The sequence below is a fragment of the Grampus griseus genome (genome assembly GCF_964374135.1).
Source record: "Grampus griseus genome assembly, chromosome: 10".
NCBI classification, from domain to species: Eukaryota; Metazoa; Chordata; class Mammalia; order Artiodactyla; family Delphinidae; genus Grampus; species Grampus griseus.
The window spans coordinates 37076539-37101843 of record NC_139004.1 but is presented as its reverse complement, the minus strand read 5'-3'; the positions used below and the strand labels follow the sequence as shown (position 1 = coordinate 37101843).

The window sequence follows — 25305 nt, the reverse complement described above, 5'->3', positions numbered from 1 at the left end:
AAGGGGATTCAAGGCAGTTGGAGGATATGCCCGTCTTCTGCTGGACATTTGACAACCCAGCCTTTGGGTGGTGTGGGTACGGGTGTGTTGGAGGTGGGGAGGGTGGAACTGGGGAGGGTGGAACTGGGGGAGAAGGGGGCTGGTCCTGGGATCTTGGCCTTTTTGAGGTCCTTCTGAAGTCCTGGCCTGATTCCAAAATTAGGTAGGCAAGGGGGTCTGGTAATGTGCCCTCCTACCCCTACCCAGGCTCTTGTCCCAGCAGTAGAGGAGAAGGAGGTCTGTCTTTCCTGAGGTCAGCTGCATTAGAGGAAATAGACTGGGCATGTCTGGGCAGAGATTTCCAGACACTGAACAGCCCTAGATGTCAGTAGTTGTAGCTGTTCCAAGCCTGGATTCTATTTCTTAGTAGATTTCTGTTCAGATTAACACTCTGTTCTCTGCAATTTTTTAAAAGGAGAAACTGCAAATGTTTTAGGTGAAGGAGGAAGCAAAGGTGGGGTGCAAGTGGGGCTAGGGGTGTGGAACAGCGGGGCACCTCACTTGCTTTTGTATCTGTCAGAAGCACCAGTGGACGTTTCCAGAATTGTCTTTCATCAGTATACTGCCTCAGTATACTGCCTCGAAATGAGGGGTGCAGGGCATTTCCCTCATTCTAGAGCCACTGAAACAGAGAGGGCAACAAGCAGAGGGCTCTGGATGAGAGACAAAAGGCCTATGTTCCAGCCATCGCCATTTATTTGCTGTGTTATGAGTCAGGCCACTGAACTCTGAGCCTCGGTTTCCCAGCAGCGTATGTGGGCTGTGTGGGGACTACCCAGGAGCTAACTCACCCACCAAATCTTTCTCCCCTTCCTAGCCATCAAATCTGCTGCAATCACAGAGCTTTCTTCTGCTGAGGTGAGAGGGAGGTGGGTGTAGGGAGTGAGGACGAGGGGGTGGGAAAGTTAGTTCAGTGTCCCATTTCCCCTGGAGACCAGGTTGGCCCTTTCTTAGCAGCGTGCCCAGTCCTCTCTTCCCTGGAGCATTTGACAAATAACTTCTCATCCCTTTAGTTCTGTGGGCCTCGGTTTCCTTATCTGTGAAATAAAGGGAATTGAATCCTTTCTGGCCTCCAAGAATGCTTCATTGGGGTCTCTGGGTGCCTCAGGTAATGGGCAGAGGTGCTGTAGTGAGGAATCCATGGGAATAGAGGTGGTGTAGTGGGGCTTTTCTGGGAATTGCAAAGTGAGGTGTGTTTTTTTTAAATCATTTAAGGATTTTTATTTATTAATGACACTCCTCATGGTCTATTCAACTGCTTTGGGTAAACCCTTGCCCAGAGTCAGTTGGTGGTGGGCCAGAGAGGGGGCTCCTCGGTCCTGTACTTACAATGTCGTCCCCTCCGGAGGAGCGGCAACTCACTCCCCAACTGAAAAAAACAGATTTGGAGCGCAGTTCGTGGGGAAATGTGTCAAGTGTACAAACCCAGGCGCGGGTAGTGGGGAGAGGGAAGCGCCCTCCTGCAGCACGCGAGGTTGGCCGCAGAGGTTTCCAGAGCGCTGTTGCGAGCGCACGGGAGCCGCAGTTGTCCCCCCAGAGGCCGGTCCCCGGCGCGCTGTGGGCGGAGCGGCCGGTCCCGCCTCCAGCCCTTTTATAAGGGGAACGCAGGCGGCGCCAGCTTAGGTGTGAGCAGCTGCCCGAGTCAGTAGCTGGGCGACGAGGAGCTGGGCGCGGATTCACTGAGACACCGAGACCCTCAGAGGAGGTGAGAGAGCCAGGTCAGGCAAGAGGGAATCCCGGGCTGCGGCTCTGAGCTGAGCCGAGCGTGTCCGCGTGTGTGTCCGCGCACCTCCGTGGGTGTATGTCCGCAGCAGCGCGTGTGTACTGTGTTCACAGGTGAATGGCGTGCGTGGGTCCGTGCTTGGGGCTCGGTTTTGCGCACACTCGAGTCTATATGTGCGCGTGGGACAGGGGCCGGGATGTGTCGGAGATTCCGGGCGGGGAGAGGGAGCACTAATTTCAGAGATGCCCGCCACGCTCCCTCCGCTTGAAGCTCAGCTGGGGCGAGGGACGGCGTGGACCGGGCGGAGGGTGAGCTCGGGGCCCCAGGCTTGGTGCGCTTGCGGCGTGAGGATGAAGCCCTGTCCGCGGAGGGGTCCGGGAGGGGTGGGGAAAGCCGAGCCGAGCAGGTTCATCTGGGATCCGCTCCCGGGCGGCTCTCGGATCCAATCGGTGCCATCCCGGCCCAGAACCGAGGTCTGGGTCCCCAACGCTGCCGTGTCCGCCAATAGGCTGGGCGCTGAGGTCAGCGCGGGCTGTGTCTCCGGCCCTTGGGAACGTGTCGGGACACGTCCCTTAAGGGCTAGCGAGGAGGTGACTCACGGTGACAAGAAGACCCCAGGGAACGGGGCCGGGTGAGGTCAGATCCCCGCCAGGGCTGGGAGACGGCGGCTCCTCCAGAAGTCCCCTTCCCTGCCTCTCCACGGTCTCTGTCCCCCCATCAGCACAGTGACCTATTTGGCTGGCACAGAGTGTTCCCAGGGAAGCCGGGACACCAGGAGGTCCAGGACCGGGTGTCCGGTCCCCGCCCCGCGGCGCGCCCTCGAGGACCCGGAGCCGCGGCCCGGCGCTGAGTGGGCTTGCGCCAGCCAGTCAGTTAGGGAAGCACAGAAACCGGACCTACGTCTCTCCCACCGCTGCCGGGAGAACCCCGGCCCAGCCTGCCCTTGGGTCGGACGGACGGATTCAGGGGCGGGGGCCGAGCCCTGCTCTGCGGGGCGGCGGGGCACACAGCCCCCGCCAAGGGAGGAAGGGGGTGAGGGGTCGTGTCTTTGAGGGATGGGGCTTCGGGGTGCGACGCCGCTCCGGACCTCCGTCGCCTGCATTCGGGGGCTCCGGGCGCCCCCAACCTAGTCCAGAATTCCCTCTCCGAGGGCGACACGGTTGAGCAGGAGGGCGAGTCGCCCTTCGGGCGCCGCCGCCCAGCGCGGACCACGGTGCGTCCGCCTTGTCTGCCTTGTCAGGGGCCCCCGGGGGACACGCGCCCTCCCCGTGGGGACGAGAATCTTGGAACTGGTTTGGTACTTTAGGGCGCCCAGGCAGCTCCCTCCTTCCTTCCCTTCCTCCACGTTGCGTTTCGGGGAGGACTTAAGAGCGGTTTTGTTTTCGTTGCTCCCGTCTATTTTTATTTTCCAGGGATCTGACTCATCCCCTGCTTTGGGCGTGGAGATAAGGTGGAGGGACCAGATCTCGGCGCGCCTGTGCTTGCGGTGTGTGTGTGTGTGTGTGTGTGCGCGCGCGCGTGTGTGTCACAAGAGACGGCGCGAGAGCGCGCGGTTTCCCAACAGTGGCGGGGGTTTTGGAAGCCTAGCTGGCTCAGCGTGACGTGTTCGCGGCTCCCGCTCCCCCTCCCGCTCCCCTTCCTCACCCTGGGGTGACGTGCAGCCGGAGTGGAAGCGAAGTTTTGGCGGGCTGGGAGCTCTTTGCAGGAAACTGACTCATCACTACTCCCTGCCGCTGTCCCAGGCTCTGCCCACGCACCTCCCATCCCGCGCGTGATTTCCTGTAGACCAGCGCCCCCTTCTGGCCCCAGCGCTAATAGCAAACACGCCTTCCCGCGGAAGGAGGCTTCACCCGCCTTTGCTTCCCGCCGCTATTCCAGTGCTGATCTGAGGTCGCTTCCCCGCCTCTTAAAAAGAGTACCCTATTGGTTCAGCAGTGTTTACTGAGAGCTAACCATTTATTTGAGTATGAAAATATGGTTGAAGTCGAAGGCAGGAAGGCCAACAAAGGAAGCTATTCTCAGTTACTTGTTTGTAAAACAAGGGTTTTTGTTTGTTTTCTCAGGTGGGAGTTATAATAATGGGCATGAGAGAAGATTTTGGTGGGGAGCCTATGAGAGCCGTAAGGGAAGGGGTAGCAGAAGTAGAGAGGGTCCCTGCCTGGATTCTGGTCCCATCTTCAGCTCCTAGAAGCTAGGGAATATCCAGCTCCCTGATAAAGCCCTAGGTGGGCTTCTCCTCCATGTACCAATGAAGAACTGAGCTCCATAGTGTCTATTCAGGACATTCTGTGTGTCCCCTCTTGGCTGGTACCCCAAACATGCCCATCTGGAGAGCTGTCAAACATTTGAATTTAATTGGTCTGGGGAAGGAGGGGCCTGTCAGTCCACATTTTGAAAAAGCTCAAGTGGCTCTCTGGTTAAGAAACCTCAAAATTAGAGAGGGAGTAGGGTTCAACACCAGAGCACAGAACCCAGGGCATTCAGGCCTGGGTTCAAATCCTGGCTGTGCCACTTGTGAGCTGTGTGACCTTGGGAAAGTTACTTAACTTCTCTGCACCTTGGTTACCTCTTCGGTAAAAGAGCTAATGTACTCACTTTTTCAGAAAATTAATATTTGTAAACTTCTTAGAACAGGCCTTGGCACATAAAATATAAAAATAAATCTCAATCCTTCCCTGAAGAGAGTGAGCAAAGGTTATTTGTGGGCTTTGCCCACTGCACTATGTTACCCCTCTCTATGTGGCAGTGGCCCTTGATCCTTTTAACTGTGTAGTTTTGGGGCAAGTCTCATAACTCCTGCCCTTTTAACTTGATCTGAGGTCACCTAGTGCCTCCCCTCCCCTATCAGCTAAGACATTGCGTTGAGGGCTCCACTCACTGTGAGAGGTGGAGTGTGGAGGGGTAGGTGTGGTGTGGGTTCAGGGCTTCCTGTCCCAGGAGGTCACGCAGCAGAGCTTTCACCCTCAGAGCCTGAAAAGCAGGACTTGTCCCCAGAAAACCCAGTCCCTGTCAAGGTCGTGCAGGAGCTCATCCTGGAGTCAGGCCGGAGCAGGGCAGGTAGGTGCCAGCACTCCCTCACGGGCAAACTCATCCTTAGTTTTCCCTCTCCTGACGTGGGAGGAGAGGAACCAGGTAGACGGGTGCCTTTAATTTTCTTTGCCTGAAAAATGGGTTCTTTGGATGCAGGCAAAATGGGGCAGGGGCTTCCATGTTGTCTAGACTTCAGGTCACCTCATGTGCCTGGCAGGATGTGGCTCAGCCTGGGAGAAGTCATCTCCCTGCCCTGCCCTGCCTACTTGCTCCTCACCCCCAGGCTGCCTGCATGATGACATCCTTGGGAAAGGCCCTCAGCGCACAACACCTGTCAGCTGCTGTCTGAAGGAGGCAGTGGCCCAGGTGGAGTGATGGGGAGGAGCTCAGGCAGAACTAAAGGCAGAGAGAAATAATAATAATATTTTCCAAGCACTTCTATATACTAGGTACTGCTCTAAGCACATTATCTACATTAACTCAGTTAATCCTCACATCTGTCCTCTGAGACATTCACTATTGCTGTCTCCATTTTATAGATGAGGAAAATAGAGCCCAGAGAAGTGAAGCCACTTGTCCAGGTTCACCCAGCAGAGCCTGGATTCCAACCCAGGTGGCCTGGTTCCAGAGCCCTCACTTTTAACCACCAAGATACAGCCTCCCAACTCTGTTCCATCTGCCTTGCCTGGAGGGACCCACGGATCAACTGCTTGAGCATGCTTCTACAGCCCTGCTTTAGACTTGCATGCAGTCCCATTTTACAGATGAGGAAATTGAGGCCGAAAGACGTTAAGTGACTTTTTTAAAGTTGAGATAGTAAGTGGCGGAGCTAGGACTAGAACCCAGGTGTTTTTATTTTTATTTATTCATTTTTTTAGAAGATGTTGGGGGTAGGAGTTTATTAATTAATTTATTTATCTTTGCTGTGTTGGGTCTTCGTTTCTGTGCGAGGGCTTTCTCTAGTTGTGGCAAGCGAGGCCACTCTTCGCGGTGCGCGGGCCTCTCACTATCGCGGCCTCTCCCGTTGCGGAGCACAGGCTCCAGACGCGCAGGCTCAGTAGTTGTGGCTCACAGGCTTAGTTGCTCCGCAGCATGTGGGATCCTCTCAGACCAGGGCTCAAACCTGTGTCCCCTGCATTAGCAGGCAGATTCTCAACCACTGCGCCACCAGGGAAGCCCTAGAACCCAGGTGTTTTTTACCCCAAAGTCCAGGGTGGTTTTAAGTAGCTGAGCAGGATTACTCCACATGAGCATCTAGATGGAGGGTTTCAGGAGGCTCGAGGAGCTGTCCATTTACTTGGGAATTGACCTCCTGGCCAGGTCTGGGGTTAGGAAACTGCTGGACTCTGGCAATTCACACAGACTTGGGGCATTCACACCCATGAGGGACACCTCAGGGGGGAAAACAAATTCATTTTACCTGATTATACCTGGTGGTAAACAGGACCCTGATCCCTGCTATTGCAATAAACCTGCCTTTGTTGACATACATAAACTTGCCCTTCAGCTGCCTGCTTCCCCAGTGACCTTGGGGTGCCAGGCTGGCTGAGCTCTGCCCCAGCCCTGTGTGTGTTGCTGGGGTGTTGGGAGAGCCTGTGGGAGGGAAGTGGGGGGAAATTAGCTGGAAGGAACCAGAGTGATCGTCTCACCTCATGTTCTAGTAGGAAGACCTCGCCTGAGGTTACAGAGTGAAGCACGGCCAGGTAAGGGAGGGTCTGATTTCTCCAGTGACCAGGGTCTTACTTGTGTTCCAGCTGCAGGCACCATGTCAGAGCCATCCAGGGATGCCCATCAGATCCCACGTGGCAGCAAGGCGTGCCGCCGCCTCTTTGGCCCGGTGGACAGTGAGCAGCTGCGCCGGGACTGCGACGCCCTGATGGCCAGCTGCGTGCAGGAGGCCCGAGATCGATGGAACTTCGACTTTGTCACCGAGACCCCTCTGGAGGGTGACTTCGCCTGGGAGCGTGTGAGGGGCCTTGGCCTGCCCAAGCTCTACCTGCCTGCAGGGCCCCGGGGGACCCGGGACGACCTGGGAGGGGGCAAGTGGCCGAGCACCTCATCTGCCCTGCTGCAGGGGACATCTCAGGAGGACCATGTGGACCTGTCACTGTCCTGCACGCTCGTGCCTCGCTCCCCAGAGCGGCCTGAGGGGTCCCCGGGAGGGCCGGGCACCTCCCAGGGACGAAAACGGCGACAGACCAGCATGACAGGTGAGGACAAGTGCAGAGAAGGATACTGCAAGGGATCAAGACTCCCAGAATTCATGGTGCAAGGGCTGAACTATCTGGCCCAGCTTCCTCATACCTCAGAGTGGGAAACAGGCCCAGAGAGGGGAAGTAACTTGCCTGAGGTCACACAGCTAGCCTGCTGCCAAGAACAACCAGCTAACATTTATTTGGAACATTGATTATATGCCAAGCCCTTTGCTAAGTTTCTAGATTTCTTTCAGTCCTTATAGCAATCCTATACCATAAGACATTATTGCCATCCTTCTGTAGGCAAAGAAACAAGGCCCAGAGAGGTAGAATGATTTGCCTAAGGTCCCGCAATGAATTTGCAGTGGAGAGAAAGCTAATGAGAATTTCCCGGCTGTCCTATTCAAACTTAACTCCCCTTCCCCAACACACATACACACCTCCAGCCCCCCTTCCCTGCCTATTTTTCTCTTTTTGGCACTTTTTAAACTATCAACAGCTACTTCCTTATCTTGATATTGTCCATCTCCCCAACTAGGATATTATCTCCACAAGAAAGGAATCTGTAGCTCTGTTCATTGCTGAATCCTCAGCACCTAGGATGGTATCTGACACATAGCAGGTGCTTGAGGAAAACTGAATGAATGATACTGACATTTGAACGCTAAGTATGCCAGGCCTTCGACCAAAGTCTTTTTTTTTTTTAATTTTTTACTTTAAAATTTTATTATTATTACTGTTATTATTATTATTATTTTTTGGCTTCACCATGCACGGCTTGCAGGATCTTAGTTCACTGACCAAGGATTGGACCTGGGCCCTTGGCAGTGAAAGTGTGGAATCCTAACCACTGGACCGCCAGGGAATTCCCCATCAACCAAAGTCTTTTAGAGAGCATTTCATTTAATCCTCAGAGCACCATACCCGTGTTATCCTCATTTTATAGGTGAGGAAAATGAGGCTTGGAGAGATGCAGCCAAGAATCCCACAGCTAATTTGCAGCTGGGTCAGAACTAATACTGATAATGATAATAATAATAATAGCTAACTTTATACAGCCCAGGCATTGTGCAGAACATTTTTCATGGATTATCTAATGCAATCCCCAGAGCAGTGCTCTCCGATAGAACTCTGTAAAGATGCAAATGTCCAGTGCCGCTGGCCACACATGGCCGCCAAATACTTGACATCTGGCTAGTGTGACCGAGGAATTGAATTTTGCATTTTGTTTAACGTTAGTTAATTTAAATAACCACATAGGATTAGTGGCTACTGTATAGGGCAGCTTGCCTTACAGCCGGCCCATGGGCGTAGGTCCTATTATTAATCACATCTGTGAAGTACGGTGGGATGCTCTGGAAATGCTCCTCTGGGAGATGGGCCAGAAGTTGCCACAGTTCTTCCCTGGACTTGGCAGTGTGTCCCTCTGGCCCTGGGGAGGGGTCCCTGGCCCCTCTGCAGTTTGCCTTGGATGGGTGGTTCTGCTGGGCCCTCTTCCTCCTGGCCTGGCTGACTTCTGTTCTCTCTCCTCAGATTTCTATCACTCTAAACGCCGGCTGATCAGCTCCAAGAGGAAGCCCTAACCCAGCCGCTGGAAGCTAGGTCATCCTGGAAACAAGGGGGCCACTGTAGGCCTCTTCTACATCTTTTGCCTGATTCCTTCAGTTTGTGTGTCTTAATTATTATTTGTGTTTTAATTTAAACTCCTCCTCATGTATATACCCTGCTTGCCCCCACCCTCCTCAGACCCCCAGCCTCTGGCATTAGAATTATTTAAAAAAAAATTAGGTAGCAGAAAACTAGGCTTATTAGAGTGCTAGGTATTTTTATTATGTGAACTCTTATTTAAGCCCTCCTCATCCTTTGCTGTCCATTTCCTCTCTCCCTGAGGTACGGTGAGGCTGGCACGACCCTCACCCGCTGGGTGGTACTCTCTGGAGGTACCTGGCTCCCTCCCCTCACCGTCTGATGGGTATTACAAAATTCTACCCCTTTCCCGCATTCTCAGACCTGAATTCCTTATAATTTGAGAAGTGAACAGATAGCACTTTGAAGGGGACCCAACAGAGTGGGGAGCATCATCGAAACTTTGAGGTCCCCTCACTCCCCTCGAAGGTTGGGCAGGGTGACCTTGAAGTGGGCACAGCCTGGAACAGGCCTGGGGATTTGATACCCTCGTGGCCCTTGATAACCCCCTCGGTCCCGTGAAGGTGTGGGGAAGGTCGGGTCCCGTAGCAGACCACCCCACCTCCCCTCCACCCGTGGGGGAGCCGGCCTCAGTGTTTGGCTTCGCCTTCCCCTGCACTTTTCTAGGGGCCCCAGAGGCCCCTCTTTCCCAGCTGGGCTCTCAGTCCCTCTCTGCTCCTCTCCCTTCCTCCATGTCCTTTCCCTTTTGTACCTTCTCAGCCCTGGGTGGCAACTCCGGGGTGCCTGTCCCCCCAACTCAGTGGACTGGAAGGGGAAGGGGCACGCTAGAAGTAGGGTTCCTCAGTTCTACCTCAGGCAGCTCAAGCAGTGACCACCCCCTCCTCTTAGCTCTTGGGGTGGTGGTCCTGGATGGTCAGACAGGCCTCCTTGAATGGGGATCTCTCTGTGTGAGGGGTATGTGGGTGAGAAGCAGGAGGGAGATTGTGACACCAGCCCCTGGAACTCATCCAAGGACGTTTTCCATTTGCCCCACCCCTCCCCCATTTCATTGCACTTTGAATAGCAACTGAACAAGGAGTTAGGTGTTTTATGATGGCGGGAGTAGAGGCTATGGATAGGGCACACTAAGTGGGTGGATATGGGCCCGGGAGCTGTGAGTTGTTGTCTTTCCTGGCACTGAACCACTTGGTGGCTCTGACCCCAGACACCTTCCAGCTCCTGTAACATCCTGGCCTGGACTGTTTTCTCCTGGCTCCCATATGTCCTGGTTCTTCTGTCTCCACCTAGACTGTAAACCTCTCAAGGGCAGAGAATAAGTCCTGTACTGCCCTGTGTCCTTCAAAGCCCCTCCCACAGTGCTGGATATACAGTAGGTGCTCAATAAATATTTCTGGTGACTTCACTTGTAATATTACTGTTGTCGTCAATATACCTTGTTATTTATAAGAACAAGTAGGTGGAGGTTTTTTGGATTTTTTTTTTTTTTTTTTTTTTTTTTTTTTGCTGTACGCAGGCCTCTCACTGCTGTGGCCTCTCCCGTCACGGAGCACAGGCTCCGGATGCGCAGGCTCAGCGGCCATGGCTCACGGGCCCAGCCACTCTGCGGCATGTGGGATCTTCCCGGACCGGGGCACGAACCCGTGTCCCCTGCATCAGCAGGCGGACTCTCAACCACTGCGCCACCAGGGAAGCCCTGGATTGTTTTTATAATTTAAAAAATTAAGCACTTAAATTTTAAAAATGCAGAAAGCTTAGCAAATAGAAAGACCAAGACTACAGAACAAAAAGCAGACAACAATAACAAAACAAAATAATAAATCATCACACCTCTGTAGAGTGCCACTGTCAACATTTTGGTTTCTTGTGTGTGTGGTTTTTTTAGTAAAGAATATATTGTTACTCATCAGGGAAATGCAAATTAAAACCACAATAAGATACACACCTACCAGAATGACTAAGATGAAAAAGACTGACAATGCCAAACGTTGGCAAGGATTTGGAGCAACTGGAACTCTTATACCTTCTGATGGAACTATAAACTATTTTAACTACTTTGGAAAACTCTTTGGCAATATCTCCTGAAGATGCCTTCCCTCATGCCTGCCCCGTGACCAGGAATTCTATTCTTAGGTTTGTTCTCAAGAGAAATGAGTACACATTTCTGCCAAAAGACATGTTCATAGCAGCATTATTCATAACAGAGCCAAACCAGAAACAACCTAAATGTCCATAACATAAGAAAAGATACATAAGTTGTGGTATCTGTATATAGTGGAATACTATATGACATTAAAAAGAACAAAGTACTCTTACTGCATCTTCTGATTACCTATTCATAGTTAACAACCCTAAGACTTAGTAGCTTAAAACAATAATGATCTGTTCGCTCTGGATTGTGCAATTTGGTCAAGAACTACTTTTCAAATGCTGACTAATTCTCTGCTGTACAGGGCGTGGCTTTGCTCCAGAATCCTAGGGGTCTGAGATGAGGCTCTGCCTTTGGGGCTTTTGGAGAATTTACACTGTTTACTTATCGCCCATGGATATTTCTAGTATCGTGGGATATGCTGGGCCATACATCCCAAGCGCTTGCCCCATATCAAGGACCTATTGCAGAGCCTCTTTTGCTCTGGACTCCACTTAAACAAGTCATAGAGTATATGGGCTGGATCAGTATTTAGTATACTGCCTCCCAAATCCTTATTGGCCACCAGCGCTATGCCTCTTTTTAGTGGTAGGATGTCCACAGTATAATAACTTGTCCTTTACTATAGAGGGAGTGTCTCAGCATGCCCCAACTCATTTGACCATTTAAAACTTAACTAATGGGGCTTCCCTGGTGGCGCAGTTGTTAAGAAACTGTCTGCCAATGCAAGGGACACAGGTTCGAGCCCTGGCCCGGGAAGATCCCACATGCCGTGGAGCAACTAAGCCTGTGTGCCACAACTACTGAAGCCTGTGTGCCTAGAGTCTGCACTCCACAACAAGAGAAGCCACCGCAATGAGAAGGCTGTGCACCGCAACAGAGTAGCCCCCGCTCACCGCAACTAGAGAAAGCCCGTGCACAGCAACAAAGACCCAGCACAGCCAAAACAAACAAATTTATTTTAAAAAAAAACTAACATGATAGGTTTCTGAATATTTGTGTGGAATGTGGTCATGACCCACTTTTTTTTTTTTTTGGTTTTGTTGGGCTTTGTCTTCGTTGCTGCCCATGGGCTTTCTCTAGTTGTGGTGAGTGGGGTCTACTCTTTGTTGCGGTGCATGGGCTTCTCATCGTGGTGGCTTCTCTTGTTGCGGAGCACGGGCTCTAGGTGTGCAGACTTCAGTAGTTGTGGTGCGCAGGCTTCAGTAGTTGTGGCTCGTGGGCTCTAGAGCGCAGGCTTAGTAGTTGTGGCACATGGGCTTAGTTGCTCTGCGGCATGTGGGATCTTCCCGGACCAGGGCTCGAACCTGTGTCCCCTGCGTTAGCAGGCGGATTCTTAACCACTGTGCCACCAGGGAAGTCCTCATGACACACTTTTGATCTGCTTTTCTGATATGGATTGGAAAGAATGCATTGGCCGTATTATTAGCTTCTTACAGTCAGAGGCCGCGGAGACTATTCTAGTAAAGATACCATATCTGATATAATGGCTGCCATTAGGGCTGCCTCATGGATAATCATCAATCACCATGTTACATTTGATTTCTGTAAGAGCAAGATGGGGGGTAGATTGGGAAACACTCTGTGTCCTTTACGTTTTTGAAGGTAGGACTAACCTTTGTAATTCCACCAGGGCTGTGGTCTTGCTTCTGATTTACTATCTTGACCAGTGGGATAACTTAAGAGACTGCTACTCAGTCCTTTCCCTAATGGCTCTTATTCCACAGATTAGGGAACCAATGTGAGGGTTCTGTTAGCTGCTAAGTACATCCACACCAATTTGCATTCAGGGGCTAGGAAATAGCCACAGACTCATTGGACCCATCGGACTCCGAGAGGGAGCCACGCTGCATGGCTGTGGGATCTTAGTTCCCCAACCAGGAATTGAACCCGAGCCCTCGGCAGTGAGAGCACAGAGCTCTAACCACTGGACTGCCAGGGAATTCCCCAGGATGTTTCATCGTGAATCAAGAGAGAGGCCTCAATAAACATTCTCTCTAGCCATCTTGTATTCCTCATCTCCCTCAGCCCCAGTCCCATACCCCTGAGATCTCTTCCATGTGTTTCCCTGTTCCTACCAATACATACCAGCCACACCTGTAGCTTTTTGCTAAGTTGTTTCCTCCAGTAGCAGGGACTGTACTTTCCTGCTTGGGCAACGCTGAGACCTGACCCAATTATTGGTCTAAGAGAAGTGGCTGGCGAACCCCTACTCTGTGGACCAACTGACCATTTTGGTATAAAGTTTGACTTCAGTATAGACACACCCATTTGCTTGTTGCCTATGGCTGTTTTTGCACTTTAAGTAGTACAAAAGCAGAAATGAGTAGTTGCGACAGAGACCACTTGGCCCACAAACCTAAAATATTTACTCTCTTGTCCTTAAGGTGTTTTGCTGACTCTTGTCTAGAGGCAGAGAGGGGAGGTGGGGTGAATCTTCATGTGACGGGAGAGTGTTCTCCTCTAGAGAGGGAGGGGGCATTCTGCAGGCCTGGAGGGCTCAGGGGAAGCTGGGAGTATAAGGTTCATCCGTACAAACATCTCCATTCCAGGACCAGCTGTGGCTGTGCATCCGGTCTCTCTTGTAGCTCCACCACCTTTATACTAGATCCTGGCGCTGATTATCAGCACAGACTGCTCTTGGGCCACAGGAGATGAGGGCCATTTAGAATGCTCTGATGGGGGTCTCCTGTCCCACACAGCGTGCCCTGAGTTGAGTCTGTGATTCTCCTTCTTCAAGACTTCTAGGGCAGTCAACAGAAGTCAGCCAACCTTGCAATCCTCATAATTACCATGGCCCCATATCTTTCTGTACCTCTCCCCGGTCTGCCTCCCACAGCTGGGTCTCTGTCACCATGAGGCTGCAGCCTATGTGGGGTTGGGGGTTATCACCGCCCCACTCACTGCTGGCATCGGGCCTCCGTTGTCATCTCACTGGTGAGGGATCCATTTTCAGAAGCCCTCCTGCCATTTCTGCTACCAACTTAGACTTTTTTCCCTCAAAAGCAACCTGAGACAAGGACGTATGTGTAGGTGGTTTACTTGGGAGTAAAGTGGGAGAGCGGAAGCTGGAAGCACAAGTGGGAGAGCGGAGAGTGCGGGACAGGAAAGGAGAAAACCACTGGAGGTGCTGGTGAGCAAGTTCTGCTGTGTCCACCTGGGAGCTCTGAGGAGACCGTGTGGAATGCGCCCTAGGATTGTCCCTGGGGGTACTTGCCTGGGTATCTCTCAGGTACTTAAGCACTGACGCCAGCCATGGCTGACTGAGGGCAGCCTCCAGGAGCAAGTTCAGGTTGCTCCCTGGGTGGATCTAGTTCCTGTGATGCCAGAGAAAATGAGAAGGATGGAAGCGTTTGAGGTGAGAAGCTATATCCCTGTCAGAAACTATTAACCACAACTTCCAGTGAACACAGACATGGGCCTGGGGATGCAGGTGGGGCATCAGCAGTGGCTGCTATAACTACGCTTCAGCCAGCCTAGGGCCCAGGTGAGCAAGCTGGCAAAAATCACTGTAGCTTTACCCCCTCCCACCCAGCTTACAGAAACACGAGCACCCTGAGTGTTGGTCTTTGCCTCTTGTATTCACTGCTGTATCCCAACACCTAGAAAGTTCCCAGCATATCATAGGTGCTCAATAAATATTTTTTGAATGATTCACTGCAGCTTGAATTTCCATCTTGACCTGAGCATTTGTCTCCCAAACTCCACCCCAGCCCCAATCCTCAACCCTATCCGCCCCCCCGCCCCGATCCCAGCTCTCACTTCACTGCCCCTCATCACTCAACAGCCAGTCTGGCGTGTGAACAAGGCCACCTGAAAATTGCTAGGATGGAGAAGTTGGAGGTTCTCTCAGTCTCCTATTAACAAGCACAAAAGTAACAACAGCTGGGCTTCCCTGGTGGCGCAGTTGGTTGAGAGTCCGCCTGCCGATGTAGGGGACACGGGTTCGTGCCCCGGTCTGGGAAGATCCCACATGCCGCAGAGCGGCTGGGCCCGTGAGCCATGGCCGCTGAGCCTGCGCGTCTGGAGCCTGTTGCTCCGCAACAGGAGAGGCCACAACAGTGAGAGGCCCGTGTACCGCAAAATAAAAAAATAAATAAAAAAAACAAACAAACCATCAAAAACAAAACAAAACAAAACAAAAAAAACCCCACAAAGTAACAACAGCTGACATTGATTATCATCTGCCTAACACGGTTCCAAATGCTTTATATGGGTTTATATAGCACTGAATCCTTACAATACACAACCAAGGTGGGCACTATTATGGCCTCTGTTTTACAGATAAGAAATTGAGGCAACAAACCTTTATGTCACTTGCCTGAGGTCACACCCCTATGAAGTGGTGGGGCACCAGGATATTCACGCTGATGACCCAGGTCATATTGCCTGCTCAGTAACCCAGAAAGGGGAAGTGCCTCGCCCAGGGCCACTGCTGCCATGACAACTCTTCAGAGGAGGCTTTAGGGCACCTGTCTTCTTCTGTGTCCCTCCTCAGTCTTTGATGTAACTTAGGTTTTCTCAGTCTTAGGTAAAGCTGTATCCCAACAGTAAATGCTGGAGAGGGTGTGGAGAAAGGGAAGTCCTCTTGCTCTGTTGGTGGGAATGTAAATTGATACAGCCACTATGGAGAACAGTATGGAGGTTCCTTAAAAAACTAGAAATAGAACTACCATATGACCCAGCAATCCCACTACTGTGCATATACCCTGAGAAAACCATAATTCAAAAAGAAACATGTACCACAATGTTCATTGCAGTACTATTTACAATAGCCAGGTCATGGAAGCAACCTAAGTGTCCATCGACAGATGAATGGATAAAGAAGATGTGGTACATATACACAATGGAATAAAAAGCCATAAAAAGGAATGAAACTGGGTCATTTATAGAGACGTGGATGGACCTAGAGTCTGTCATACAGAGTGAAGTAAGTCAGAAAGAGAAAAACAAATATCGTATATTAAGGCATATATGTGGAATCTAGAAAAATGATACAGATGAACCTAACTGCAGGGCAAGAATGGAGACACAGACATAGAGAATGGACTTGTGGCCATGGTGGGGAGGGGGAAGGGGGTGAGATGAATTGGGAGATTGGGATTGACATATATACACTACCATGTGTGAAATAGATAGCTAGTGGGAACATGTTGTATAGCACAGGGAGCTCAGCTCGGTGCTCTGTGGTGACCTAGATGGGTGGGATGGGGGTGGGGAGGGAGGTCCAAGAGGGAGGAGATATATGTATACATATAGATGTTTCACTTCTTTGTATAGAAGAAACTAACACAACATTGTAAAGCAACTATGCCCCAATTAAAAAAACAACAACAGTATCTTTTGAAGGTTATTCCATATCAGTCTACCCGGATCTTTCTCATTTTCCATCATATGCACATATCAGAACTTATTTAACTAGTTTCCTGTTGGTGGAAATTTAGGTTGTTTCCAATCCTCTGCTACGACAGACAATGCTGTAATGAATATCCTTTTAAATCGTCATTTTGTACATCACCCGTAGGACAAATGACTAGAACTGAAATTGCTGAGTAAAAAGCTTTTTGCATTTTAAATGTTGATAGGTATTATCACATTACTTTTCATGAAAGGTGTACTGCTTTATGTTCTTACAAAAAATCTGTGAAAATGTTTTTCTACATCCTTTACAACATGGTACGTTATTTTTTTGTTTGTTTGTTTTGTTTTGTTTTACCAACTGGATAACTTAAAATGCTATCTCATTGTAGTTTTTTTTAAAATTTATTTTATTATGAGTGAAGGTAAACATTTTTTCATGTGTCTAAAAGCCATATTTTTTCCCATGCATTGTCTATTCATATATGATAACAATTTCTCTAATGCATTATTGGTTTTACATTGATCTGCAAGAGCTCATGATAAAAAAGGAAATTAGCTTACTTTCTGTGCTATTTTTTCTTAGTTTGTTTGCCTTTTTATTTGTCAATGGTAATTTTTTTTGTTCTTGCCATTCATTTGTTTTCTTTTTTTCTTTAAAAATTTCTATCTGGTGGATTGCCTCAGTCTTTTATTTTATGGCTTCTAATGCTTTTTGATATGGCTGGAAAGGCCTTAAATGCTCCAAGAGTATTTTTTAAATTATCCAATAATTTCTTTTGGCATTTGTTCAAACATACACAAAAGTAGAGAGAAGAATAGAAGGAGCCAGAGTTACCCTCATCAACTTCAACAGCAGTCAGAATAGGGCAGGGCCAGTCTCATTTCACCTACGTCCCACACATTCCCCCATCCCTTGACTATTTTGAAGCAAATTTCAAACAACATATAATTGTACGATTTTTTTTAATGCTGAAACTTTTGATCTGGAATTATTTTAGAGTTAGAGCTCCAACTTTGTTTTCTGCAGATACCTAACCCATTCTTCCCACAGTTTACTGAATAAACCATTGTTTCTCCATTGATTTGGGTTTTTTTAAGTTTATTTTTTAAACATATTTATTTATTTGTTTTTTGTTTCTTTGTTTATATTTATTTTGGCTGCACTGGGTCTCAGCGGCAGTGCGCGGGATCTTTGTTGTGGCATGCGGGATCTTTAGTTGTGGCACGCGAACTCTTAGTTGCGGCATGCATGCAGGATCTAGTTCCCCAATCAGGGATTGAACCCGGGCCCCCTGCATTGGGAGCACGGAGTTTCACCCACTGGACCACCAGGGAAGTCCCTCTCCACTGATTTGAAGTCCCTCTCCACTGATTTGAAATGCCACCATTATCATACAATAAATTCCCATATATAGTGAGTCTGTTCCTTTCTATTCTTATTTATTTATTTATGGCTGTGTTGGGTCTTCATTGCTGCTCGCGGGCTTTCCCTAGTTGCAGTGAGTGGGGGCTACTCTTTGTTGTGGTGCGCAGGCTTCGCATTGTGGTGGCTTCTCTTGTTGTGGAGCACAGGCTCTAGGCTCACGGGCTTCAGTAGTTGTGGCATGTGGGCTCAGTAGTTGTGGCTCATGGGCTCTAGAGCACAGACTCAGTAGTTGTGGTGCATGGGCTTAGTTGCTCCGTGGCATATGGGATCTTCCCGGACCAGGGCTTGAACCCGTGTCCCCTGAATTGGCAGGTGGATTTTTAACCACTGCGCCACCAGGGAAGTCCCCCTTTCTATTCTTTATTTTGTCCCATCAGTCCATCCATTTATATTTTTGCTCCAGTACCATGCAGTTCTGATGGATGTAGCTCTACAATATATTTTGGTGTTAGGTTAGACATTCCCTAAAAGATGCTTTGGGTGTGGGCCTCCCCTGGATTTTGAAGACGTGGTCTGGGAATGAGGATCTGAGGTAAGCCATGGTGTATACACTCAGTTTTAGCCATAACTGTGCCCTTCAACACTTTTGCTGGGATAAGGTGAGGCATCACTCTGGCAACCAGAGACTCGGGTCCAAGTTCTGTCTTTGCCACTGAGAACTGGATGACCTTACCCTGAAGAGCTTCTGTGGCTCCCCATCAGCTCCAGCTTTCTCCAGTTCTAAGATTGTAGGGCTAGGGCTCCTTGGGAGTACCAGGCAAGATGGTGAAAGTGAAACCAGTGGTCACTTTGACAGGAAGTCCCATAGATTAACACAGGAGATTGGCTCCTCGGGGAACGGAAAGAGTGATTAAGCAAGACTCAAGACTGTTAACAGTTCCAGAGCTCGTGGGCTCCTGGAGGCAGTTGTTGCCTCATTACCGGGTCCAGGAGGCACGGGGCTGCATGCACGATTGGGAACCTCTGAGAGGTGGGAGCTACCCTGGAGTTGCAATGCTTCTTTTCTTTGGTGGGGTGAGGATTGGGGAGGGAGCTGTGGTCCCCACCCAGCTCCTGGAACGAGGTGCAAAGGGCTAAGCCCTTTTCTCATGAATTTGGACCTCTCTGCATCTAGCAGAAGGCACTTGGGCAGGAGACTTGAATAGATTACCTACCCTTAAATGGCCATGTGACCCTGGGCAAGTCACCTGGCTTCTCAGATCCTCGGTTTCCCTATCAGGTTAGTGGGGGGAAGGGAGAGGATAAATATACTAGGAGGTCTCTGAGACCCACTGACATGGACAATTTGGGTTCTGTGACTATCATTATTACTTATAGTTATTGTAGTAGTTGGAGTGAAGAGCTTACCCAGTTCCTCAGCCCTTTGGAGAGAGAATGATGGACCTGGGAGAGGCCCTAAGGCAATCACAGATGCTGTGATTCTGTCCCTGTCCCCTACAGCATCCTTCTTACAAGACTCTCCCCTTCCTGAGGGAAAGCCTGTGGTGCCTGCTTGCTGAACCGAATCCTACAGTGGGGAGCTGATTTCTGGGATGCCTGGGAGCAGGATTCATTTGCCCTCAAGTCTGGCCTCAAACTTTATACGATTTCTTGGGCGAGGAAGTGGGGAGAGGTAGTAGTGCTGGGGGTGCGTGTATGTATGTGTGCTCCTGGCCAGGATGAGGTTTCCCACTGTTACAAGGATGAGGTAATGATGATCAATAAGGGGAATGTGGGGACTTCCCTGGCGGTCCAGTGATTAGGACTCTGCGCTTCTGCTGCTGGGAGTCTGGGTTCGATCCCTGGCTGGGAAACTAAGATCCCACAAGACACAGCACTTGGCCAAAAAAATAATAATAATAAGGGGAATATGGCAGAGGAGAGGCCTCTGAAGGAGGGCTGCCCCTGCGGGCTGACTCTGAGGGTGTTGTTCTGAGTGACTCTGAGAGGGCAGGGACCTTCGTAGACGCCAGCAGCCGTGAGGGGTGTCCTGTCTGACTGTGAGAGTTGACCGTGAGGGCGGTGTTTGTGTGTGTGTGTGTGTGTGTGTGTGTGTGTGTGCGCGCGCACATATATGTGCGCACACACATGTACACACGTGAGGACTGACTGAAGGACGTCCCCATTGTCTCTGAGTGGCCATACCTGGCCATGATGGGGGCATAGACTGTTTTTAGGCGCACGTTGCAAAGCCGTGAGGGGGCAGTCCACTGTCCCTGACTGATGGTGACAGGTATGTTGAGACAGAACTGGCGGTAGGTCACCTGCTGCCTTTCTGCCCTAAGCCTCCTGACAGGCAAGGAGGGGGCCACCAAGTACCCTCTAGGGAGAGAAGGATTGACAGACTCAGAGGGCTGATGCTGAGGCCTTTGGCGTAGTGGGGACTGGTGAGGTGTCCAGGAAGTGCTGCTTTCTTACAAAGTGCCAGGGGACTGATGGAAATAGGGTGCAGCTCGACTAGGAACTCCCGGACAGTGATGTCAAGAGCATCCCATGTCCTGCGATGTGGTCGCAGGGAATCTATTTCTGGATTCTAACTCCCTTCACTTGTGGGAGCCTGACAGACTCAGTGATGTGACACCCACATCACAGTAGACTCTTCCCCCAGCACTTCAGTTCTAGAAGCTTCCGCACTGGGAATCTTATCTTGCTGCCTCATGTGTGTGTTATCTCATGTGTGTGTTATCTCTGTCAACAGAAGTACACGTGGAACTTGAGTTCCCAAGTCTCATGACCCGAGCAAAGCCTGCCCATTCTGCCCTGTTCCAAAGCCCTGTCCCATCATGGCTGCTCTGTCAGGTGTCTGTGATCCACAGAGGGGCCTCCTGTCCGCCGAGGAGGTACCTCTCCAAGGAGTGGTCTTGGAGCAAGTCTGTCCCATGACAAACCAGGAGAGTGGATCTGGTGCCAGATTTGCTTCTGACATCACGGCTTGGGCAGGTCTCTGCCTTTCGGAGCCTACCTCCCTGAGTTTCCTCGTCTGCTGAGTGGGGATAAATCGTATCTGTACAGCACCCAACTTTTATGAGACGCAGATGGAATTTCATCCTCATCCATGTTGTCACCACAATTGTCACGGCTAACTTTACCCAGTGGTTGCTGTTTTCGGGGCATAGCTGTGAGCGCTTTACATGGATTATATATTCAACAGATATTTGCTAAGCGCCAGCTGTATGCAAGGCACTGTTCTAGGCATTTGGGATAGAGCAGTGAATGAAAGAGTAAATTCCTTCCTCCCATGAGGCTTCTGTTTCAGTAAGAGGAGACGCAAATTTTACCAAATAAATGAATAAAAATACTCTATTCTGGGAAGGGGAGAAGCGCTAAGAGAAAATAAGGCCAGGGAACTTCCCTGGTGGTCCAGTGGTTAAGAATTTGTGTTTCCACTGCAGGGGGCATGGGTTCAATCCTTGGTCGGGGAACTAAGATCCCCAATCAAAAATAAATAAGTAAATTAATTTAAAATAAAAAGAAAGTAAGTAAAGCCAGAAGGGAGGTGGGCTCTGCTGGGAATGGGAAGGGGTGTTTCCACTTCAATTGTCTCCTCTCATCTTCACAACAACCCTGTGTGGTAGATATTAGTCTCATGTTCCAGTGAGGAGACTAAGGCACAGGGATGTTATGTGACTTGCCCAAGGTCACACAGCCAGTGAGCGGCAGGGCTCAGGAGGCAGAGTCTGTCTGACTCTAAAGCAATGGGACTAGAAGTCACTGCCTCTCTTGGCCACTTTTTCCACATTTATGGGTCAAGAGGGTGGGTTGGACTCTCTTCTGGTACTGACACTCAGTGAGTGTTTCTTTGATTACAATACACAAGGCCCAAGGCCGAGCCCACTGGAGGGTCGTGGGATCATGGACGGAGGGAACTCCCCTCTTAGGGGGATGGTGAGTGAGGATGGATATTGACCTCTGGGTGTGGACAGATGCACCCCAAGGAGGGGTGTGTATCTCATCATTGTTTCCAGGGGCAACATTAAGGGTGATGGGGGAGTGGGAGATACTAGCAGAAGGACAGTTAGATTTGTGGAGGAAATTCTCTATTCTAACCCCTGGAATCTCATTCTTGGCTTCCCCCCCACCGGTGTTTTGTTTTTGTTTTTTTGGCCAAACCATGGCTTGCGGGATTTCAGTTCCCCGACAAGGGATTGAACCTGGGCCCCGGCAGTGAGAGCATGAAGTCCTAACTACTGGACCACCAGGGGATTCCTATCTCCCCTGCCTTTTATTAAGAAATCTTTCAAATCTACAAAGGAGTTGAGCAAATAGTTCAATGAATGCTATTGGACAGATGGCTAACAATTTGCCCCATTTACTCTCCCCCTCCCACCCACACTTACGTCCTGTTCATTTGCTTATGTATTTACTTAGAACCATTTGAAAGTGAAATGCAGACGTTATACACTTCAGCATGGATCCCGTAAAGACAAAGAGGTTCTTCCACATGATCACAACACTTGTACCACACCTAAGAAATTCCACATTGCTCAGTGAATATCATCTAATATGAAGTCCATATTCAAATTTCCCCATTTGCCCCCAACATGTCCCTTATTCCTACTGTGTTTTTTTTTTTTTTTTAATTAATTTATTTATTTATTTTTGGCTGCATTGGATCTTCGTTGCTGTGCACGGGCTTTCTCTAGTTGCGGCGAGTGGGGGCTACTCTTTCGTTCCGGTGTGCAGGCTTCTCATTGTGGTGGCTTCTCTTGTTGCAGAGCATGGGCTCTAGGCGTGCGGGCTTTAGTAGTTGTGGCATGTGGGCTCAGTAGTTGTGCCTCACGGGCTCTAGAGCACGGGCTCAGTAGTTGTGGCGCACGGGCTCAGTTGCTCCGCAGCATGTGGGATCTTCCCGGACCACGGCTCAAACCCATGTCCCCTGCATTGGCAGGTGGATTCCCAACCACTGCGCCATCTGGGAAGCCCCCTACTGTTTTGTTTTTTGAAGGGAAATCCAATTAACGATTGCATAATATATTCAGGTGCCATTTATCTTTATTCTCTTGAATATAGAACAGTCCCCCTGCTTTATTTTTTCTTTTACGACACTAATCTTTTTTTGAGTGTACTCAGTTATCTAGTAGAACAACCCGCATTCTGAAGGACAGTGTGTGTCAGCGGAGGAAACAGTGAGTAACTGAGGGTCCAACACTTGCCCAGAGCAAGGCTGGGTATCATGAGGCGATCCAGGGTTAAAACTGGTCTCTCCTGCCCTGGAACTCACTGCTAAATTATGTCACCTCCCCCAGGAAGGCCTCCCTGATAGGCACTGGCGAGTTGTTCCTTTCGCAGTGCTCTCACAGCACTTGGCATACAGGTCTACTGCCCCTTCCACACTGTGCTGTAATTAATTTTGTGTCTTCTTCTGCATGAGGTTATGTGAGTGCCTCTAGGGGAGACCAGGAGTTAGTCCACCCCTATAACTACAGGGCCAGGGGCTCCACTTGGGTATGTAGGTTGTGTCCTGTACAAGGGTGCCTGACCAAGGGGGTGAGTGGGGACTGGAATCCAGCCCACAGTCCACTTGCCAACCCATGGGCCCTGGCACTGGGCTGCATCTGCCCAGAGGAAGGGGCACTTTTCCTAATTTGCCTAATGGAGCCTCACACGTCACAGCAGGCTCGTTTTCCACTGTGCTGGCATTCGGTCGGTGCTCAGTGAACAGCTGTTGCTTAAATGCATGCTAGATCTTGGGAAGGGTTTGGGCAGAAGAGATGTTCTGGTAACTGTTCTTTGGGGGAAAAAACCCCTGACTTGTAGCATTTGCTGATTCCCATGGTGTAAATACTCCCACAGCGGGTGATTGCAGGCCGCTGATTGGGAAGAGAGGTACCCAGTTGGCTCTTGCAAAGCTCTAATGTGTGCCTCCAGCACACCACTGTGGTTTTACATCTATAATCTTAAAGCTGCATCTGAAGCAGACTTTGAAGGCCCCGAGAGAGAGACAGAAAGAGATATGGAGAGAAACAGGTAGAGAGAAAAAGCAGAAAGGGAAGAGAAAGAGGCAATAACTGATAAGGAGTCAGAGACTCTACTTCACTTTTAAAGTTTGGGGCCTCCCCAAGGGTGAGGAATTGCTTCATTGAGTTTCTATGCAACCTGTGTGAAGGAACTTGCCCAAGGGGAGGCTAGACCAGTGGCTCCAGACCCCTGCAATGAGCCCATTATCCCTGAGGCAGAGTCCATGATCCCTCCACTCAGCCTGTCTGTGACCTTTGACCCCAACAGGAAAAGTCCAGGGTGGGTGTAGTGCTCTTGCTTCATCAGTCCCTTCACACATGCTGTTCGCTGTTTCTAAATCTTACCCGCTTCCTTTAGAGCTTGGCTCAAGTCTCAGCACCTGCAGGAAGCTGCCTATGTGCACATCAAACCCTTCCCACCCTATACAGGTTTACGTGCCCCAGACTTATTCTCACCTCCCCCTCGCCACCCCCCACTAGGACCAGACTCTACTCCTTCCAGACTCCAGCCTCCTTCTCTCTTACCTTGAGGTCTCACCTGGACGAATCCTTATCCATCAAAATCCTTATCAATGGACTGACCTTGAGTGACAGATGAAAGTAGCCCAATTAATGAATTTGACAACCCTTACTTGAGCACCTACTATGTGCTAGGGAGCTGGGAGCAGTGTGGACCGAGGCACAGAATAATATTCCTATAGGGGGAGCCCAGAACATCATGGGGTCACAGATAAAGGGGCATGAACCCTGCTTGAAGCATGGAGGAGCTTCAAGGAGGAGGTTAGACTCTAAGGTGAAGGGGGAAGAGGTATCAGCTAGGCAAGGGGATGAGAGAATCAGGGAGGTTTGGAGCAAAGGGAGCAAGCGTGGGAGGGAATCTGGCATTCCAGGAATGGCGAGTGGTTCAGAAAGGATGACATGGACCATGATGGGATGCAGAGGTGAGGGGGTGAAGGATGCGCATGTCTTGAAAGGCCATAAAAGCCATGTGGGGGAGCTACGGATTCCCTGGTGCATATGTGGAAGGAGTAGAGAAACGTTGTTAAGGAGGAAAAAGAGGTTGGAGGCCAGGTGAGGCTGAGAGAGGGAGGAAGGGAGGATGGAGAGAGCCCCTGCTGGAAGCTGTGATGTGAGGAGATAAGCTGGTAGAGCAGCAAGTTGCTTCTTTCTGGTCTTTCAGACAGTGAGATCCTGGACCATCCTGTGTAACCACCCCCAAGTAAGGCAATAGAACCTATGATGGCCGGAGAAGACTTTTTTTTTTTTGGCTGCGTTGGGTCTTCGTTGCTGCCGTGGGCTTTCTCTAGTTGCCGCAAGCGGGGGCTACTCTTCGTTGCAGTGCGCGGGCTTCTCACTGCGCTGGCTTCTCTTGTTGCGGAGCACGGGCTCTAGACGCGCAGGCTTTAGTAGCTGCAGCATGTGGGCTCAGTAGTTACGGCATGCAGGACCTAGAGCGCGCAGGCTTCAGTAGTTGTGGTGTGTGGGCTCGGTAGTTGTGGTTCGTGGGCTCTAGACTGGAGGCTCAGTAGCTGTGGCACACTGGCTTAGTTGCTCCACGGCACCTGGGATCTTCCAGGACCAGGGATCAAACCTATGTCCCTTGCATTGGCAGGTGGATTCTTAACCACTACGCCACCAGGGAAGTCCCAGAGAAGACTTTTGACAGTTGAACAGAGAATTGAAGGAGATGAGGGCATGTGGATACCTCAAGGAAGAGCATTCCAGGCGAGAGAACAGAAAGGGCAAAGGCCCTGAGCGGGATGTGTGGGAGGCCGTCAGCTGGGGGTGGGTGATGAGTCAGA

At 50.3% G+C, this 25305-nt stretch overlaps 1 protein-coding gene across 2 annotated transcripts; it reads left to right on the top strand.

Annotated features, from left to right (window-relative positions):
* The first annotated feature begins 1667 nt into the window (after positions 1–1667).
* On the top strand, positions 1668–10082 carry CDKN1A (cyclin dependent kinase inhibitor 1A). 2 transcript variants are annotated; one of them, XM_082664668.1, is made up of 3 exons: positions 1668–1744; positions 6547–7002; positions 8521–10082. In XM_082664668.1, the coding sequence occupies exons 2-3, from the start codon at positions 6558–6560 to the stop codon at positions 8568–8570; spliced, it is 495 nt and encodes a 164-aa protein (XP_082520794.1). In that variant the 5' UTR covers positions 1668–1744; positions 6547–6557; the 3' UTR covers positions 8571–10082. The 2 variants fall into 2 exon arrangements, with proteins under 2 accessions (XP_082520794.1, XP_082520795.1); XM_082664669.1 differs by having other exon boundaries at positions 1674–1757.
* Positions 10083–25305: the final 15223 nt, after the last annotated feature.

Excerpts from the sequence above, each read along its gene's own strand:
- CDKN1A (XM_082664668.1), top strand. The coding sequence starts at position 6,558 with ATGTCAGAGCCATCCAGGGATGCCCATCAGATCCCACGTGGCAGCAAG. Across the intron at positions 7,003-8,520 it reads GCGACAGACCAGCATGACAG|ATTTCTATCACTCTAAACGC; the intron begins GTGAGGACAAGT and ends CTCTCTCCTCAG.